This window comes from Coenobita brevimanus, chromosome 26, assembly GCF_032717465.1.
Source record: "Coenobita brevimanus isolate Jiangsu-jjx chromosome 26, ASM3271746v2, whole genome shotgun sequence".
Taxonomy (NCBI): domain Eukaryota; kingdom Metazoa; phylum Arthropoda; class Malacostraca; order Decapoda; family Coenobitidae; genus Coenobita; species Coenobita brevimanus.
The window spans coordinates 25,178,551-25,200,679 of NC_136979.1; the positions used below are offsets into that span (position 1 = coordinate 25,178,551).

The 22,129-nt window shown below is 43.5% G+C and overlaps 1 protein-coding gene across 1 annotated transcript in view; it reads left to right on the forward strand.

Moving 5' to 3' along the window:
• The window catches only part of LOC145394188 (tether containing UBX domain for GLUT4), a 673,993-nt gene extending 672,395 nt beyond the window's left edge, over window positions 1-1,598 (forward strand). Inside the window, exon 11 of the mRNA XM_080268173.1 lies at window positions 169-1,598. Within this exon, the coding sequence (XP_080124299.1) occupies window positions 169-361 (193 nt within the window). The 3' untranslated portion in view covers window positions 362-1,598. The remainder of the gene's footprint in view (window positions 1-168) is intronic.
• The last annotated feature ends 20,531 nt before the right edge of the window (window positions 1,599-22,129 follow it).

Below are 22,129 nucleotides of genomic sequence, written 5' to 3' on the forward strand. Positions count from 1 at the left end.
ACTAAACTGAAAAAGACATAATCATCTTGAAAGGGTCAAGATATACTGGAAGACTTTTGTATAATGTCTACACTGCTGTAGGATACTGCAGTCAGGAACATAGATACTTGTACTGTACTGGACGTAATTAGTAAATCAGTTTTATTCACTTTTTTATTTCTCTCCTAGGCATGGCAGAAAAGTGTGTGAGGGCTCTATGGATGAAAATGAGTCTAAGAAAACAGGGAAGATGTTATGTGGAGCATCTGGCCATTCCTCCTCACCCTCATTACCTTCCCAAGATCGCAGCCAGGGCCAACCTCCAACCCAGGCATCTGGAACTGTAACCAAGGTGCCTAAATGGTTCAAATTGGGTAAATGATAGCTGGTTCAAAGTTTGGCTTTGTGTTTACCAGTTACACTTTATTAAGGAGAAAGTTTGTTATATGAGTTATGTTTGTTTGATATCAATATGCATAGTTTCTCTCTCTCTCTTTTACTCTCTCTCTCTCTCTCTCTCTCTCTCTCTTATGTTTGTTTGATATTGATATGCATAGTTTCTCTCACTCTCTCTCTCTCTGTCTCTCTCTAAGCCATGAGATGTCTTTTTACTATAGTTTAATTTCAACTAATACAAAACAGCTTGATTCAGCTCAGGAACCCATTCAGCCCAGGGAAGCCATTTTTATTTTATTCTGGCTGTTCCAGCAGAATTGTAATGTAACAAAGTAAATTTACTTGAGTACTGCACTCAAGTGACTTTTGTGGGTGTCAGCATTTTAAGTAGTACTGTACATTAATCTTTCATTACTTCCACTTTATCGTACTGTAAGTATGGTTTGCAAATACATTTACTCCAATACATTAAAAAAAAAAAAAAAAAAAAAAACTCTTTACATAATTGGAGTTGATTCTGGCCATTGCTTAAGGAGAGACCAGAGAACAATGCAGATATAGATGCTGACCAATTACAATCAGCTCTTCATGTTTGGACCAGTCATGTGTTTTCTTTCATATTGGCTGCCTACCTTCCAGCTAAATCAACGCCACCAGTCTGTCTCATATCATCATTATTTAGACCTCATCTTCCTACTAAATATGGCATTAAGGAAAGAGGAAAGCATGATGGAGGGAGAACTAATCAATAGTATCCCTAGTGAAATAGATGATACGCTCTTTCACTCGCCACTAAAGTCTCCGGATCCTGATTCTACTTCCCAGGCATGACAATGGGCACCTTTTTTTTTTTTTTTTTCAGTCAGATCTGGTTCACATTACCTATCCAATAATCAATGTGACAAACAACTCACTGCCCTGCCAATTCCCTCATCTCATAGACCTTCATACATTACTTTCTTGACCATCCACTCACTTGATATACTGCTGTCTGCTTCTTCCTTCACCTTTATCATTCTCTCTCTGTGTCTTCTATCTTCTCATCCTATCTCTCCAATTCTTCCTTTCATTATGTACTAGTCTTCCTTCATTTTTACATGGTTCTACATTGAGTGACAAGCCTAATGATTCCTGGAACCCAGGAAAGTGCTTTTTTTTTTCCATTCTTTCTTTGTGAATACAAGTCAGAAGGAATCAGTGACTGGTAACCTGCAAGATTTTCCTCCCCCCAAAAGATAAATAAATAAATAAATGAGAGACAAATTAAATAATGGTCTGGTTATTTTGAAGTGCCTTGACACACTGTGTTTAAAAGACTGCAGGTTTTAGGCAGAAGGATATACAGACAAAGAAAGACAGTTCCAGAGTTTATCTATTGCATACATGAAGGACTGGGAGTAATGGTTAACTCTTGCATTAGGGTGATAACCATATAACCAGATAATGGGGTTATGTGGAGCCTATGGGCCCTCCATTATGCAAGTCAAGAGATGCAAGTACTGCGTCCATTTGGGAACCAAACCTCCAGACTCTCCCTCACTCCTTGCTGTGATGAGGTGCTGCCTCCTGTATGGGAGTACAGTAAAAGTCCTCTCATTCAGCATCTTTGGGACCAAGCAGGTGCTGAAACAGCAGAAACTGCTGGATGACTGGGAAAACCTGCCAAAAAGTTTCTAGCAAGCATGGTCGGTCACCCCAGTGCAATCACAGCGTCTAGCAAATATTATTGGTCAACCCTAAGCACTAAATTGGCCTTCTGTTTCTTAAGGTTGTACTGTATATAGTGGATGAGCTCACACTGAAATCTTCCATTATCTTCTTCCTAGTAGAGCACCTGCCTCCAATTTTTTCAATACAGTAATTCAATCTTATTGGTGATAGTCAGCACCTTATGGGTGTGTTATTTCACAACACCAGTAGGTTGTCCACTAGTAAAGGCCATAACACAACACAAGAATGAGAGGATGACCATAAAGTAGCACAACAAAGTTTCCAAACTCTCAAAAGGTCCCACTCAAAAAGCCAGACACCCTCAAGTCATGATGGCTGACAGTGCATGCAGGGTTGGCAAGCAGAAATCTTCAAAAGCGCTAAGCTCAACTTTAAAACGTACTAAGCTTTAGGTGAACTGTTCAAACTTTTATGCTAAATTGAACTTAAAACATGCATGATAAAGAAAAAAATCTAATATTTATTGGTGCTAAACTATTGTGAAAAGTGCAAGATTTACCACCAACAGCGCCAAATTGGCTGGTTGGCTCAGCATATCTGCCGGAAGAGCAGAGAACTTTCTTAATGAAACTACTTGTGAAAACTGCCGAAAGACCGGAAATACCCTAAGACCAGATGCCAAATGAGAGGACTTTTACTGTATTGGTTCACTGCATAGGATGGCTCTGCAGGGGTGGTTGCCTACCTGCAGTAGTAGTAGTAGTGGTAGTAGTTGTTCCCTAGGCAGTCTGGCCGAACAACCCCGAGTCCCTAAGGAAGGCCACAGGTGAGACCGGGCTTTCCACAGAGCTGTCAGGGAGTGTATGTTGTGTTGTTGGGGCAAGTGATTGTGTGCAATGCAGTCTTCTGTAATGTGCATAACAGTATGGGGTGCTGTGTTGCATCCTGGACAGGCATCAGCTACTGAGTCATCCAGCCTCGTCTGATAACTCAAGAGGACTTGATGATGCCTACATCAGCCTCACCAGGTGGACCCTGCCCTCATGAGGGAAGTAGGATTCAGAAAAGTGGATATCAGGAGGCCATGCATGCAGTTGTGTGTTGTCTTTGAGTGACTGAATGGAGCGGCGAGTAATTTGAGCATGGATATGCTTCTGGAAGCTGGTTTGAGGGGGGCAAGGGGGGAGAGATGACAGTATTTGTGTGTGATGTCATGTGCTGGGTGTTGTTTTGATGTTCTTCAGTGTGAATAGATGTACTGCCATGTAGTGTAGTGGATGGTGTGAGTTTGTGGAGGCTGTGGCAAGAATTTGTGTGCCTCTCATGTCTAGATGATCTTTGGCTTTGAGAACTTTGGTTTCTTGGTGTAGGTGGTCTGTAGTTGTAGTAGCTGTGCAGTCTGTGGTTATTTTTAGGGCCTTGTTCTGTATAGCCTGCAGGATGTTGCAGTGTGTTTTAATGAGGTTAGAAACCCAAGCAGAGCTTGCATAATTCATCATTGAATGCATATATTGTTTGTATACTGAGGTGGTGGTTTCTTTGTTGCGTCCGAATGTTGTATGGGCAAGTGACCTTAGGGCGTTGCGTCTTGGTGTTAATTTATTTTTAATGTTTGTGATATGTTGTTTAAATGACATTGACGTATGTTACACCAAGGATTTTGTGTGTGTGGGGGGGGGGGTAGTGTTGTTTATGGTGAGGTGTGGAATGTGACAGTATGTTCTGCTGTCCAGTTTGTGAGAAGGGTCACTGTAGATTTGACTGGGGCTATATTGAGTCTGTTTGTGGTAAACCATTTGTGTAGTGTGTTGAGGTAAGGTTGGAGAATGTGTGTAGCTGTGTTTGCATTTTGATGTGTACATGTAAGTGTTATGTCATCTGCATAGGAAGCCATGTGTATCTGTGGGGTGTGGGTATGTCCTGCATGTATAGGTTAAAGAGTGTAGGGGACAAAACAGATCCTTGAGTTTCTACTGTTAGATGACTGACCAGCAGCTGTTAAATGTGCACATCTGCCTACTAAGTAGTTTACCAGCCATCTTATTATATTATTGTGCATGTTTGTGTCGAATATTTTGTTTGTGAGGTTATGGCAGGAGATGGCATCAAAAGCTTTGCTAATGTTTAGACTGACTATATATATATATATATATATATATATATATATACATATATATATATATATATATATATATATATATATATATATATATACATATATATATATATATATATATATATCATCATCAGGACCTCCTTTCCCACTCTAGGCCAAGGTGAGGAGTAGCAATGTCCAGACAGCCCAAATTTGCCCAATCCAATGGGCCATGCTTCCATTTTTTCATTATTCAAGCCCCCGGAATCCTGGCTGTATCGGATATGCCAAAAACATTCACCATGTTATGTAGCTTCACATAAACTTATTGAATCTCTCTCTCTCTCTCTCTCTCTCTATATATATATATATATACAGTCTTTCCTCATACTTCGACGGAGGTATGTTCCACCAAAACTGTGCGAAGTGGGAAATGTCGAAGTATGAAGTCAATTATTTACGTGAAAAATTAAAAGTGTTTCGGAGGAACAGCTAGGTTACCTACCTAACCTTAATAAAAAAAAATCCTCAAACACAAGAATTACCTAACAAAATGAACTGAAGAATAGTTTTAGGTTACATTACATTGTAATTAGGGTCAAACTGGGTGATAATTAGAGGTAAAAATAAAAAACGTACATACGAGTATACTGTCTATCTATCGTCTATTGCCAGATGCCATAATCCCGTAAGGGGTGGCCATTGACTTTGAGTTATTTGTTTTACGGGGAGGGGCACTAACCCTCCACCAACCCACTTGTTGACATGTAGGGATCACGTATGGTTTGGTTACATGGTTACCACCCAGCATTGTAAATGGTTTCTTGGCTTACAGGAAACCATTTGGCATGTCACTCAGTGTAAAGCCACCTGTAAAGGAAAGAAGAACAATAAGAAGTGACAGGAAAGATGGGAGAAACAGGAAGAGAGGAGAAAAAAAAGATAAAGGCTAAGGAAGAAGTAGGCAGCACTACATCAAGTGAGTGGATGATGGTTGCCACCACCTACCACTGCGAGTATACAATTTATTGAAAAATTGACAAAGAAAGAAAATCAAATGCAGGGGTTAAGTGAGGATGTTCTTGTAGGGCATGTGAAGTTCTGTACAGGGTGGACGGGGGATAGTGACTAGGTGTGTGTGTGTGTGTGTGTGTGTGTGTGTGTGTGTGTGTGAAGGGCATGTGAATTTTTGTACAGGGTGGATGGGGCTATTGACTAGGCGACATGGGCCTTTCTGGGGAAAACCCGTTACCATCACCTAGGCTGAATCCTTTGAAGCCGAACCTTGGTTCCAGTTCATCTGCCTCTTCTCTGTCCATTTCTCCTTCCTCCTCATCCCCAGTACCAGACACATCCAAGTCTCTAATAATATGTGCTACATTTGGTTTTTGCTGGAAATATCTTGTTATTTTTGTTTGTTTCTGCTCCCTAATGCTGTTATTGTACACTTCCAGTGGTTTAGACTTTGTAGACTTTAAGCTGGACAGGATTTCGGGTACCTCTGGCATGGTCCTGGTGTATGCCTCGATGATGGTTACCAGCTCTGTTATGGTGGACAGGCAGTGGGATAATTTCTGCATGCTCATCTTGCCTTCCCTTGGCTACTCTGGGCTTTCAGTCTCTTCCTCTGTCATTTCCATCGCAGCTGCCTCCTCCTCATAATTTGCCAACAAGTGAGCATCGGTATGCATGGGTGGCGTTTTCTCGGCCGGGGAGTAACGTCAAAGTGTGAAATTTTCGTCTAACTTTGAGGAAAACGGTAACTTTTTCGTCGCATTGAAGCGTGAATCATCGAAGTGCGAAACATCGAAGTATAAGGAAAGATTGTATATATATATATATATATATATATATATATATATATATATATATACAGTAAACACTCAATATAACGAACTAATTGTGGGGAGGGGTGGGTCGCCATATCCGAAAGTTTGCTATATACGAGGGGTTTGGTATTTCCAAGGGATTACCGAACTCAGTTCGCTGTATAAGGGGAGTCATTTGGTCCTACTTGCTCAAACATAACCTAAACTAATTCTGTGAAATTTTACATGAAGAATTCAATGGTGTATGAAGTTGTACATGTAAATACAATAGTCTATGAAGTTGTACATATAAATACTATCCATCCATCCATCATCTAGTCTTACCTTGCCCCATGGGGAGCGTAGGAGCCTGGAGCTAGGCATGTTGGTCCTGACATTTTAGATAAGAGTGAACATATAAATACAATACCTGTAATATGAATACAGTATAATGTAGGACTGTTACAGTACACTTACTGTGCCAGGAAGGGATGCTGTTGAAGTACACTTGCTGTGCCAGGTAGTGATGCTGTTGAAGTACTCTTACTGTGCCAGGAAGGGAAGCTGTTGAAGTACTCTTACTGTGCCAGGAAAGGATGCTGTTGTCACCGTGGGCTGATTCACGAACTTCCCCTGCATTTAGTAACATTTGTTTGCAAAATCCAGGGGAAGTTCGGTCGCGATCTGGCCGTTCACTATATCTGAAATTCGCAATACCAGGGTTTGTTACATTGAGGATTTACTGTATACAGTGAAAGCTCGATTATCCAGGTTTCGGTATTTCCGGGCCGTGACTGAATGGTTCAGTGGTACGGTAATACATAAAATTATCCGTATCATAGCTCCAGTTTAAACAGCAAGCATCCAGTTGCTGACGAGTGAGCTCGATCAGAAGGGTGGTGGGGTGGAGTTTGGTGAGGTGATTAATAACCTAACCTAGCTTAACTACCTAATGATTTAACTTAATCTATTCTAACCTAACCTAGGTTCCAGGTGAGAAATTGGGAAACAAAATCCACCTTTCAGTACGTTAAGTAAGTTTCTTCCAGTATGCCAGAAAGTCGTAAGTATGGCTTAAGGAATGTGATGATAATGCGGGAGGAAATCTTACACCAAGAGAAAGTAATTTACCACCCTCAAAATAGTCAGAAAAATACAGAAGACAAACTAGAGGAATATGAATTGAATTGGTAAGGTCTTTAGGCTGTATGCTTAGATGAAAATTTATGGGCTTCACAATTTTAGGGGATGAAATGGAACAGAAGTGGTTGCTAATCAGAAAAAAATTACTTTTTCATCCCGTTTGTTCTCGTAAGTTAGCATTCAGTTCCACATTCTTTGTTCAATACCGTTCTTCCCAACACATTTTGGTCTGACTGAGCGTTGTTATTTTTGCACCTTAAAGTTAAGTGTACATTTACTGCTCATTCTTTTGTTCGTTCTTATATGTGTGAAAGAGAGAGTATTGATACAAACAATAATGTATTCCATGAACCCCTTCATAGCTGCCGGCCTTGAACAACACTTTACCGTACTGATGTCAGTGACATTGAGTTAGGGTGAGCTATAAAAAACTGCAAACAATTATGGGAAGGGAACGGTCACAGGTATGTTTACACGACCCTACTCTACCATCCCAAGCAGTCAGGCGTTCACTTCATCCCAGATGTTTTTGCCAATGTTTACATGGTTATGTAACATGCCTCCTAATTTTATTAATTCTTTCATGATTCATAGCAAATCAAAGGATGAGTTTGGGGGGGGGGGAGCCAGGTGTGCCAGACAAGTCTTTTCACATATATAAGAAAAAGAAATTGATTTTAGAACTTTGAAAAAATGGTCTCAAGGCCAGCCACAGGAGCATGCAAATTTCTGAACTCATGGCCATTCAGGGGGCTAAACATACACTTTACTGCAGTAAAAGCACCTTACCAAATCAGTTCTTCTTGATACTCTGTTATATTTTTCTGATTATTATTTCTGGGTTGATAAGTAAACATTTCTTGTTAAATCTGTTTCCCCATTGTTTTTAGCTGTTCTGCAATGACAACTCTTGTTTGATTTGTTAATGTAATGGCAGAAGGGACTGTTCTAGCCTAAGTGTTTAACTATACCTGGCCTAATCTAGCATAACTACATAATAATTTAACCTAATCTAACCTCCAGTTAGGAAATTGGGAAATGAAATCCGCCTTTGAGTATGCTGAGTTTCTTCCATTATGCTGGAAACAATCGTAGGTATGGCTTAAGGAACGTGACGATAATAACAGGGAGGAAATTTTTCAGCAAGAAAAAGTAGTTTACCAAACTGAAAGCAGTCACAAAAATACCGAAACAAGCTGGAGGAATATGAACTGAATTGGTAAGGTCTTTCTGCAGCTTAAAGTGTACATTTACTGGCAAATAAATCAGTCTAACAGTGCTTGTGTTTTGTTTTCACTGGATAGATCATGATTTTGACTATTAGGGCAACCATTTACACTATAGAGCCTGCATGTTCTGTCTATCTCTGTATAAAAGTGCTCGTGGGCCCTTCGGGCCCCTCGCACTTGCTCCTGCGGAGGGCTCTCACGTTTATGTGCTGTTCTTGTCTAACATTGTCACTTGGATTTTTTGCAGTTATTCAACTGATCGTGTTATCTGCAGCTTCGGGAATGGAACCCAAGTTGTCTGAACATAAGTCTGAAATACACCCACAGACACATGGCTACTGCTATGGCATAATTATTTTTGTAATAGGTGTTTTAGGGTCGGCTTCCCATCCCTCTAACACCTACAGTAGTGTGCAGCTGGGTTCTCTTTCTAGGCTGGAGCATAGACAAATAAGAGAGAGGCAGGACACAAAAACTCAAGGCAACAACCTTACATGTGTATTGCTAAATTCTACAATGGAACGGGCAGATGTCACAAATACAGTTATGCTGGACAATTATACAATAATTCAAAGGCTTAGATATCGGGTGTTAGTATCGCACAGGATACTACTTAGGACACGATCGGGTAAGGTGAATAGCGCTTAGGGCAGAGAAGCTAAACACTATTATTTTGGGAAAGTCTAGGTTCTGTATACTCGTGGAGTTTGTGGCACTATTTTCACTGCTGGCAGGCTAACTGGTTTGTCGATCATGTCGTTAATTATTACTCTTGCACTGGGGCCTCCATATGATCTTAATGTGAGGCGGTGTCACTATCTGGTAGCGTGTTCACTGAGATAGACCCTTATTTCACTGCCTTACCATGTTCATTGTTTCACTGTTACCTTACTTATTCCACTTTTCTTTTATATTATTACTGATGTTTCGTGCACTGACTTCCCATATTCTGACACTCACTGTTCTACCCTTACTTCACTATGTCACGGACACTGTGCTTTCACTGTCATTCACTGTCGGGACTGGGCATACTGGCGGTCGGGTACAAGAGCAGCGGAGACGACTCAGCCTCACTACTGACGGGGCTGAGTTCCGCCAGGGGCCTCCGTATTCAGGGTCCACGGGATCACGCGTAGGGGCGTCCTCTCTCGTCCGGGGCCGCTGGTGGCGAAGGGTCCCACACTTTCAGGGCTTGGGGTGGGAGTCTGGCCCTCAGGGCTGGGGCCAAAAAGCTGCCTGAACCTCTTGCTCAGGTGCCTGACGGAGGATGAAGATCTCCGGCGTCGGGGTGAAGGAATGTCCCGCCTGGGGGTCCTGGGGGCTGCGGCCTCCGGTGGTTGGAGACGCGATCAGGAGTGGGCTGCGACGTCGGCGTCCGTCAGGGTCTGTCAGGTGGGTCTTCTCAGGAACCGGCTGCAGTGAGAAGAGCCCGGTGGTAGTTGCAGGGCCTCTCCAATACACCTCCAGGCTGGGATCTCCCTCTGGGTTGTAGAGTCATGGACAGGAGTCAGCACCTGACGGAGGAGTGGCTACCGGCCATCTCCTGCTGTAGGGCCCGGCTACTGGCCGTGGCCTTCTAAGGGCGCAGCTACCAGCTGTCGCTAAGGCCCAGCTATTGGCCGTGGCCTGGGGAAGAGAGCGGCTATAGGCCAACTCAAAGGCACCTTCAGAGCGGCTACCGGCCGTCTCCTTGTTACCTCTGGAGCGGCTACCGGCCGTCTCCTTGTTACCTCCGGAGCAGCTGCAGGCCGTCTCCTGTAGGAGGGTTGAGCGGCTACCGGCCATCTCAGGGGTGCTGACTGGAGCTAGAGTAATAGCTCCACCTTGTGGTTGTCAGTGGTCGGGTCACCCAGAAGGTAGTCTCATATTCCTACTATGGTGGTGTCGGGCGAGCTCCGGGTGATAGGGGCACAAGGCCCGGGTGGACTTATGTCCCTGTCGCCCGGAGTCCAGGCACGCTATATATGCTCCTCTGTGGGCTCCTTCTGGGGGTGTTGGGTTGCCCTTGGCAATAGTATACTGCATTTTAAATTTAGTTGTAGCTATGAACAAAAAATTCTACGGAGATCCTATGCCAGGCTCCGGGAGTGGAGTTTTTTGGTCAAAATGTGATCGCTCATTAAATATAGTAAAAGTTTTTCAATCATGATGGAACCAAGTTTTTTCACATCAGCGAATTTTTTGTGATTTTTGTGCCAGTTTTGGTGCAATTTGAATGTGTAGTTTTGGCTGCCCAAAACACACACACACACACACACACACACACACACACACACACACACACACACACACACATGGCTAGTGCTATAGTATATGGGATATATATACAATCATCTAACCTAAAGTGTGCCTTTGCAAAGTGTGTCTCACCTAATGTGCGATGGGGGTCTGACAATAATTAATTATTTAGAAAGTGCGTTTGCTACTTTCAGTGTGCAATGGGTATGAAAAATTGAGGCAAATAAGGTATTCTTTCGCAACTCATGAGCATAATTTGTAGCGCACGATGGGTAAGGGTGGGGCTGGTGAGTATGTGTGGTGCGGTGCGGCTGGTGTTTGAGTGAGTAGTGGCCACAGCAGCAGGATGATGATGTAATGTCTGTAGTGTCTGACCTGGACTTTGAGGGTTTCCTGGAGCAGCAACAGGCAGCACCTAACCTAGTGTAAACCAAGATGTGCATTCCATTAAACTGGCCACACAATATTGTGCTTTAAGAGCATTCGTTTATCGCTCATGCAGTCATTGCCAGGGTTGCCATTTGATATTTTTCATTACCAAATGTGGGGAAATTTGCAAATGAAAAATTCAGTTGGTAATAATTCAGAATGATTCATTACCAAAAGGATTTTTCACATGTATGAGTGTACCGAGGATGGAGACGGTGGATTATATTTTGTTGTTTCTTGTGATGCAAGAAAGAAGGAACCAAAGGCTAAGAGCCCATAAACCATTCCTTCCAAGAAAAAAACAAAAACAATACAAAAGAGAGCCAAAAACCCCTCCAGTAGCGATGACAGTGATAGTGAGACACGGGATGAGGCAGAACAGCTGAGATTGTTTTGATTCAGCTTCCGTGGTATGGCCTTAGGTACCACACCAACAGTTCGCATCATCTACCCTCTGTACAATGCTGGTAAGGTCTTGAATTTTCAAATAAATATACAGAATTACTCTTCCAGGTTTCTGTTGTAAGTCTTCCTTTTGCATTTTAGTTAGGGATAGATGTTGGTGAATCAATATATGAAAATGCAGGATGTGTCGCCCATGGGATCCTATGCGTCACAATGTGCGAATTTATAAAGTGCGACGGGGTGTGTCACCCATATTCACGCACTTTATGCGAGATGACTGTATACATACATACATATATATATATATATATATATACACACTCAATCTTTGAGTAACACGTGGTTGAGTAACTGTTTTTGTTCTAACGCGGTCATCATAATGAGACAAGTCATGTCAACACGCGGAAAAACTAGAGCTCATGCGGGAAGTCAGCTGGCCTGGCGACTAAATTTGAAAGTCACGCGCGATGACGTCACCCTCTAAACTCTGGGTAGTTTTCCTGGGCACATAGTTCCATTCTGTATGGGTATTGATCTCAATACCACACCCAGCCACCTAAGCCAAGCAGCCCTAGTGGGATAGGTTAGGTGTTAGGTAGAAAAAATTTTGCCTGGGGAACACACTGAGCATATTTTTGAGAAAAACCTATGATTAGTTTTGAAACAACTGGGCGAGCATCGTTCCTGGCTGAGGGTTCCCGGTGGTGAGATGAATACGCATACAGAATGGAAATATGCTTCATGGGCACATTCAAGGCCAAATGGTTAGACAAAATTTATGGGTTTCGCAATTTCAGAGGATGAAATGGAACGAAAATGTATGCTAATCAGGAAAAAAAAAAAATCCATGTGTTCTCGTGAGTTAGGGTTCAGTTCCACATTCTTCATTCGATTTCATGCTTCCCAACACATTTCGGATCAACTGGGCATATGGTTATCAGTCCTTTCTCATGCCTCACCTAGTTCTTACCTACTCATAATGGATTTTGCAGTTTTAAGGGACGAAATGGAATGAAAATGTTTGCTTGACAAAAAGTTACTCTTTTATCCATGTGTTCTTGTAAATTAGCGTTCAGTTCTACATTCTTCGTTCGATTTAGTGCTTCCCAACACATTTCCAACTAACTGAGCATACGGTTATGTCCTTTCTTGTGCCTCGCCTAATTCTACCCCACACTCATACTGGGTTTCACAGTTTTAGGGAACGAAATGGAACGAAAATGTTTCCTAATTAAAAAAAAAAAAAAAAAAAAAAACTTTCATCCGTGGGTTCTCGTAAGTTAGTGTTCAGTTCCACATTTTCGTTCGAATTCGTGCTTCCCAACAAGTTTCGGACCGACTAAGCATACGGCTATAAAATCCTTTCTCGCATCTCACTGACTTTACCTCACAGTCATGTGAGTTTCGCAGTTTTAGGGGACAAAACTGAATGAAAATGTTTGCTAACCAGAAAAAAAAATTACTTCCATCCATGTTCTCTCACAAGTTAGCGTTCAGTTCCATATTCTTCGATCTTCTTCCTGATAGTCTTGTATTTTTCGGATTACTTATGGGAGATAAATAATCGTTTCGTGCTAAATCTGTTTCCCCGTTGTTTTTAGCTGTGTTACACTGTGTCAACTTGTTTGACTCATCAGGGTTACAGCGAAAGGGCCTGTCCTAAATGTTAACTACAATTGACCTAACCTAGCCTAACTATACCTAATAATTTAACCTAATCTAACCTAGCATCCAGTTGGGAAATTGGGAGACGAAAACCACCTTTGAGCACGTCAAGACAATCATAGGTACGACTTAAGGAACGTGATGATAAAATGTGGGAAGTTTTTCAGCAGGAAGTTGTAATTTATCACCCTTGAAATAGTCAGAAAAACACCAAAAACAAACTGGAGGAATATGAATTGAATTGGTAAGGTCCTTCTGCTGCTGTAAGTAAAGCGTACGTTTACCGAAATGGCAAAAAAGTGTGGAGTACATGAAAGCACCATCATAACGATTTGGAAGGACCAGGAGAAGATAAACATCGTGCGAAGGAAGTGATGCGAACCTTGTAGCACTGAAAATTTATATTTGTCCTGAAGCTGACTGAGAAGCTTAGGCCTATAGGGCGTTATGTAGAGCGTCAGAGAAATTGTCATTTTTACTCCTCCTTACCACCTTACCCCACGTAAATTGCCCCCACTTATATGCACCATCAGGTAAAACAGTGGTATAATCATTGTAATTAAGATCACCAATGATATTAGAAATAGCATTAACAAAAAAGTCGGGCTAGGTACCCTTATGTTGATACGTAGCTTCCCGGCATTCATTCCCCACCCCCCACCGATAATGTTATCAAAGTTTAACCTTCTCGTATCATGTGCCCTTCGGGAGAGACGTTAGGCCGTACGGTTAGACTAAAATTTATGGGTCTGGCAGTTTTAGAGGACGAAATGGAATGAAAATGTTTGCAAAAAAAAAAAAAAAAAAAAAAAAAGTACTCTTTCATCCATGTGTTCTTGTGTTAGCATTCCGTTTCACATTTTTTGTTCGATATCGATTTTCCCAACACATTTCGGACTGACTGAGCAGTTTAGCCATATGCTTATCTGAAAAGTGTAGGGAAGCGCGTTATCAAATGAAGAATGTGAAACGGAATGCTAACTCAAGAGAACACAAGGATGAATGTAATTTTTTCTGGTTAGCACACATTTTTTTTCTGTTTCGTCCCCTAAAGCCGTCAAACCCATGAATTTTCATCTAACCATATGGCCTAAGGTCTCTCCTGAAGGCCACATGATATAAGAGATGGCGAAACTTTGACAACAACAATGGGGTTGAGGGGAGGGAGGAAAATACCGTGAAGCTACGTATCAATTAAAGGGTACCCAGCCCAACTTCTGCTTTTGTTAATGCTATTTTTAATGCCACTGATTTTTAAAATAACAATAGTTACGTCTCATTGTTTTACCTGATGGTGGGTGCAAGTAAGGGTTAATTTACGTGGGGTTAGGTTGTAAAAAGGGGTAAAAGTGAGTTATGAAAAGTCACCTGAACACATTGTACCATTATACACACAAACATATTGTCTGAGTGACGCGGATTTGGGTACCACGGTCCTTGTCCAGTCCCTATTGCCCGTGGTACTCGAGGATTGAGTGTATGTGTATATATATACTGTATATATATATATATATATATATATATATATATATAAAAAATTTGGTTTTACGCCAGGTATCCCAGAAGGGCTAAGGCGTTGCCCCTGGGTAGAGGACTTTTGGACTGGAGCGTGTAGCATTTTGTGACCGGATGCCCTTCCTGATGTCTACCAATGACCCTTGGATGGATTCGATCCTCCGACCCTTTGGTCAGAGCGGAGCGCTCTAACCCACTGAGCCATGGCTGCTACATATATATATATATATATATATATATATATATATATATATATATATATATATATATATATATATATATATATATATATATGTATGTATATATATACGTATATATATATATATGTACAGTACCCTCGCACAGTGAACGAGTTTATGGGCAGCAGACGAGCTCGTTCAAAGTGAATTTGTTCACTGTGAACAATATATCTTACGGAAAAAATAGCATATGGGCAACACCGCTCCCTCAAAGTCCACTTTTTGAGCCACAGGGATGTACTAAGGGGCACATTTCAAACACATACAGTTCAGATATATAAAATATAAAACACATGGTTATTTACCTTAAATGAAGCAGATGTTGGCCCTGATTGGCTTGAATACAGGTGGTTCCGAGGCAGGGAGATACACTTAGTTTGTCCTTGCCACATTACCTTCCACTCATTCCTGTCGCCAGTCTCGCCCTTATCACTTGAATGAACCACTTCCCCACATGCCTCTACCTCATTCACCTTTCCCATAAAACCTTCAAAGTCCAAAGATGACACCACTGACATCACATCATCATTGTCTTCCCCAGGAAGTGTAGCAGACAATATAGAGTCAACTGGCTCCTGTTGTTCTTGAGTTCGGTAGTAGCATGCGGTGAGTGTTTGTTTTCTTCTGTTGACTTCCATATTGTGCCTTTCAATGTAATGACAAAAAGTGGTTTCTACTCCACTGAGCACTTCCTGTGTCCTAAGGTAGCTGGTTTCAGTTTCCTTGCATTCTCATATACATTGCCGCTAGAATTTTACTGATCTAAGGCAAATAGACATGGGCAAATCTTTGTCCTCCATTGGATTCTGCTCAAAAGGTTGCTCAGATCTGGCCTTTTGTGCAGTGTCTACTGGGGGGGGGGGGGAGGTCGTTCAATATGGGAGATAGCGGTTATGGCCAACTCTTTCCCCCGATTTCATTCACTCAGGGTTCAACTCGTTCATTATGGTTTTGTGGACCCGATTACCCCCTGCTCATTTACTAGGCGAATCGTTCACTCTGAATACGTTTACTATGCGAAGGCATTGTATATATATATATATATATATATATATATATATATATACACTTGTATATATATATATATATATATATATATGTATGTATGTATAGTAATCCCTCTACTATCTGATGTAATAGAGCCAAAGGCATGCCCGGAAAGTGGGCCTCTGGCTCCTGGACTGGTACTTAAGGACCCTAACCCAGCCCAACTTTGAAAGCCACCTAAATACCTTCCTACCAGACATGCATAGCACCTATTTAAACTATTTAAGACCCTATTCACACCAATAATGGACATTAAGGATGAAATAAATGAAAAGGAACCAAAGAATGAGGAATTAGAATTGACTGTACCTCAACCAGGGTACTTATAGCACATTTATGGTCGCCTTTTCTAAGGTTTTGGCTGTGGTGAAAATGCTCTTGAAGCACGTACAGTAATCCAGTGTTATGCTGCACTTAGTTCTTTGCATTGTGAGCTATAATTGTTTAACACTGCACATTGTTCTTAACTGCACCACTCCAGTTTCAACTGCCAATTTGCACTCCACAGTTAATCATTTGCACTCTAAGTTCTAATTTCTCAACACTGCAGAACACTGTAAATTCCCATGTCGTCTAGTGGCGAGTTATTGCAATTTATTCACTGTTTATTCACAAAAAATGAGCACGTGTGGCTTCCACTGTGATAAGCATCTACTTGCAATCAAAGTTAGGCAGTAACTGTTGGAGTGTTGGTGACGGGGAAACAGAGTTGCCAGATCGCAACGGCCACATTACCAAGCTCTTCAATTTTCATTACCATTTTTAACTTTTTCATTACCAAATTCATAAAGCCGGCATTTATTCTTCACTAATTATATATACAAGTGGAAATACATGTAATCACTCTTCTTATAGTTAACAGCATGTTGATTATTTTCACACTATGTTGGCTAGCAGATTAATCAGAGAGAGCAAACAATCCACCATCTCCATGCTGTGTATCCTCATACATGTGAAAACTCTGTTTGGTAATGCATTATTCTGATTCATTACCAAACAAATTTTTCATTACCAAAGTGGCCCACATTTGATAATGAAAAATACAAAATGGCAACCCTGACAGGGGAGGGGGAAGGAAGGAAGGGGTGAAAGGTCTGTGGTGTGACAGTTGTTAGGTGCTGTGTGGCAATTTCATATTATGGATGGGAAAAAAATTCAGATGGGGGGGGGGATTTTATTCTTTTTTTGGCCATTTTTGGGTTCCAAAGGTCCAGGCCCACAATGTCCGGTAAGTGGGGTGTCCAGAAAGTGGGCGTCCGGAAAGTACAGGGATTACTGTATATATATATACAGTATACTGTATGTATGAAATACCGGCCGTGGCAACTCAGGTCGCCACCACACCCCCAGGAGGAGACTACAGAGGGGTAGATGATGCTCGCTTTATGTCCAGTCAGGACGGACATAAGTCCTCCTGGGCCACGCGCCCCTATTCCCTGGAGTGTGCCCAACGAGACCACCCCGGTCCGAGTGCACTACCTATCGGGTGAGCTAGCCCTCTCCAGGACTGGGGTGGAGCTGAACCTTCAGCTCCAAGCAGCATCCCAGTGATGGCCAGAAGCCGTGCAAAACAAGAGACAGCCTGTAGCTGCTCTGAAAACATGGAGACGGCCTGTAGCCTCTCCGACCAAAGGGCCTCTGGCTGTAGTCGTGCCCCTGTGACGGCCAGAAGCCACACACCAAAAAGGCCATGGCCTGTAGCCGGGCCCCAAAAGAGGCGACGGCCTGTAGCTGCTCCGTCAGGTGCTACTTACATCCCCTGCAGAACCCGTGATGGCCTGAAGTCGCACGAGGAGAGAGAAAGGTACGCCCCCTCTCCTTCTGCAGTTTCCTCGGAGGGCACGACGCCGGCGATGGCCTGTAGCTGTGCCAGGAGGCAGGAGATGGCCTGTAGCCGCTCCTCATCTACACGTCGCCCTCCATACGGGACTTCGGCGACGGCCTGCAGCCGCGCCGGCAGGCAAGCGATATCCTGTAGCCGCACTTCGTCAGCGTTCTCATCAGGGAGTCGATCCCTAGTGACGGCCAGAAGCCGCACCGACAGCGAAGGGACGGCCTGTAGCTGCCCTCCGTCCGTTGTCCAAGGGAACCCAGTGACGGCTGGTAGCTGCGCCGAGGAGAGACACCAAAGGCCCTCACCCCCTGTGACTCTGCAGTGTGAGAGCAACCTGCGATCAGCCCTGCCTACCGGCGGGAGCGCAGGCCGCTCCTCTGTCCACCCAGATCGAGGCAACCTCCAGGAGGAGGACTTCTGCCCCGAGGAATGGTGGAGAGGCCCGGTGTTATCCCCAGGGCTGTTCTCCATCCAGTCGGCCCCCGTGGGGGACCCCCACCTGGCAGACTCCTGCCAAGAACAGTGCTGCAACCCCAACCTGACAGCGACACCACGGGAAGGAAACTGCAGCCGACAGACCTCTGAGGGCACCCCCAGGACCCTGGGGCAAGATCTCTCCCCTCCCCGACAAAGGCAATGCCCTTCCTCCACCAGGTGCCTGAAGGAGCACCTCCAGGACCTGTTTGGCCCTAGTCCTAAGGGCCAGACCCCAGTTCCCAGCCCTGACAGTGAGGGGCCCTTCACCACACCCAGCCCAAACCCTCGACGAGAGACAACACCCCTGCGAGTAGTCCCGTGGCTGCGGGACGAAGGGACTTCTGAAGGGACTCTGCCTACCCCAGGTCAACAACTGTGAGTCTCCAGCCCTTCCCCCTTGCCCGTTTGCCCAATAAGTGACATTATATATAACATTGGCAGTGGTACATGGCTCCCACAGACTGTGAGTGAGAGGCAAAGACTATGCAGGGCAAGTGAACCGTGAAATTCAGGAAAGCAAGGAAAGACACTCAAGACAGTGCATATCCATTCTGTCCAAGACGAGAGGCAAAGCTCAGTGCACATTCACCCTGTGTAAGCCAAGAAATGGAAATCAGTGACAATATATATATAACCATCATGAACCAGGAACCAGACTCAGCGTCAGAGTATGATTCTTGAACTTCCTCGTGCACTGTAAAACCTATATTTTGTCTTCTCACTGGGAACAAGCCTCCTATGCAAGGACTGAGAAAGTTGTGTATTGCATCCCTACCCAGACTAAGACCCCTGTCTATCTAGTATCCTGTGCGATTCTCAAAACCCACCTGCCAGCCTATGTATTAACTTTGTTTAGCATATTGTGTAAACTATCTTTCTGTTCCATAGCAAGGAATTTGTCAATATACGTGTAACGTTGTTGCCCTGTGTTTTTATGCCCTGTTCCTCTCATACTGTGTCTAAGCTCCAGTCTAGAAAGGGAACCCAGCTGCATTCTAGGCATTCTTAGGGCGGGAAGCCGACCTAGAAATGACTAGCATGATGTTTCGTTTCGTTTTTCTTTCGTTTTTAAAGGCTCCAACATGCTTGCATGCGTCGGCCTTGGTCACCTAATGGCAGCTCTCCATGCTGCACGATCTGTTGCAGCCTCCCTGTTCAGTCCTTTAACCCTGAGGTCTCACTAATGACCTTGTCCCATGTCTTTCTTGGTCTACCCCACACCAGTATTAACACTTCTCACCTTCCTTACCCAGTTATCATCCCCCATCCTCTCCACATGCCCAAACCATCTCAATCTACCTCTTCTATCACAACACCAATACACTCCAGTCCCATCCTACCTCTCAACTCTTCCATCGTAAACCCAGCTCCCCCAGACCTTGCACGCAGGGACGCACTACACATCCACCCAGTCATTGTCATTTCTTCACGTCTGAGCCTGTGAATATCCTCCTCCTTTACTGCCCAGGTCACACTACCATACAGCATTACACTCCTAACATATGCTGCATACAAAGACCCCTTAGTACATAGGGAGAGTCCTCTCAATGTCAAGAGAGGCAAGAGCTCCCTGAACTTCTTCCAGCCACTTCTCACCCTAGCCACAGAGCTAGCTCCAGCCCCACCTCCAGCACACAACATGTCTCCCAAATAACAAAACTCTTCCACACACTCAAGAGATTCACCAGCAAGTTCAATCCATTCATGCCTGACAATCTCCACCTGCTCTCCCCAACACGCCGTACACATAAAATCAGCATTATCTCACAGTCAACCTCTGATACCACTACATCTCTTGTGCACCCATTTATCACAAACACCGCACAAGATGGAATTACTTCCCATTCCCTCATGGCAAACTGCACATGGCCACTCTCCCTCGTCTTTGACAGTACCGCCACCAACCCTAGATATCATCACTTTTGTTTTATCTGCATTTACCCTTAAGCCCTTGTGCCCCACTTCCTAAACCTTTCTTCCGCCTCCCTTTCATTCTCTTCAGTCAACACCAAATCATCAGCGTACAACATCTCCCACGGGAGTCCGTTTCTGAAGTCACGTGAGAGGGCTTGTACCATGATCAACAACGTGGGACTCAAAACTGACCCCTGATGCACACCAACATTCGTGGAAAACTCATCAATCAAATCTCCATTCACTCTCACCTGGGTGTGAGCACCCACATACATAGCCATAACCACCCTAACCAGCCACTCCTCCAAGCCAAGCTTTCTCATTGCCCACTTCACCACATCTCTAGGGACTCTGTCAAAGACCTTTTCCAAATCAGCAAAAACAAAACATAGATCCTTTTTCTTCCCAATATATTTTTCCCAAAGCTGTCGAACAATGAACATGACATCAGTGGTCCCCCTACCTGGCATAAACCCGAACTGCATCTCATCATTATTCACTCTTTCTCTAAACATACCTTCTAAAACTCTCTCCATTACCTTCATTATCTGATCTAAAAGCTTTATACCTCAACAATTTTCTCTTTCCAGGGCATCACCCTTCCCTTTATACACATTTACAATTAGACTCTTCAGCCAATCATCTGGGACAACATACTCATATATAATCATATTTATCAGGTCAGTGACTAACCTCACTCCTATATCTCCTGAGGCCTTCAACATTTCGGCAGTCAACCCAGAAACACCTGCTGCCTTCCTCACCTTCATCCTCCCTATTGCCTCACTCACAGTAGCAGCATCAGTCAAAGGCCAAGGCCAAGGCCAACAATATATATATATATATATATATATATATCTATATATCTATCTATCTATTGCCAGACGCCTCAGTCCCATTCTGGGTGGCCACAAACAAATCGCCTCCATGTCGCCCTGTCCCCTGCCATTTCACTGCCCTGCTCCCAACTCACACCCCCCTCTCTCATATACCTCTCCACCCTATCCCTCCATCTCATCCTCGGCCTCCCTCTCCCTCTTCCCACCCTCCACCCCTCTCACATACACTCCCTTCGTCAGTCTTTCACCCTCCATCATCTCCACATGGCCAAACCACCTCAGTGTGTTCCTCATAACGCTTCCTATCACATCCACATCAACACCACAATGCTCCTTTATATCCTCATTTGTCAGCCTGTCTCTCCATGTGACTTCACAGGCTCCTCTTAAATAACTCATTTCCACTGCTCTCACTCTTGACTTGTGCCCTTCCAACAACGTCCAAGCTTCACTTCCATACGTTAGACTTGGTATTAAAATACTGTCATGTAGTAACTTTTTCACTTCCATGCTCACTTCCCTGTTTCTTATCACTGTTTTCAAGGAACCAGCAACCTTTCTTCCTTGCTGTACCCTTTCAAGCACTTCATCCTGCAAACCTCCATCCTTACTAATCACACTACCCAAGTACTTAAATGTACTCACATTTTCCAATCCCTCACCATCCAACCTCGCTGTACATTCACTGACTTCACCTCTCTCAAAGACCATCAATTTATTCTTCCCTACATTCACCTTTAGATTCCGTTTCTTACACACTCTCCCAAACCCATCCACCGAGCCTTGCAGCTCCCCTTCATCTTCACTCAACAACACAGTATCATCTGCAAACAACAGTACAGGGAGTTTATAAACACTACCCTCTCTCACCAGGGCCACTCCAATATCCACTACCCTACCTTGTACCTCTTTTATTATCCCATCCATGTACAGATTGAACAACCATGGAGACATGACACATCCCTGTTTCAACCCAAACTTCAAAGAGAAAAATTCACTTAGTTCACCATCCACATGCACTGCAGCCTTAACACCATCATACATACTCTTCACAGCATTCAACAACTTCCCGTCTACTGTACTCCATATATTCTTAATACTTTCCACAATCCTTGTCTATCCACCCTGTCATATGCTTTCTTCAAATCCATGAAAGCCACATACAACTTCTTTTCCTTCTCTAGAAACTCTTCCACTAAAGATGTA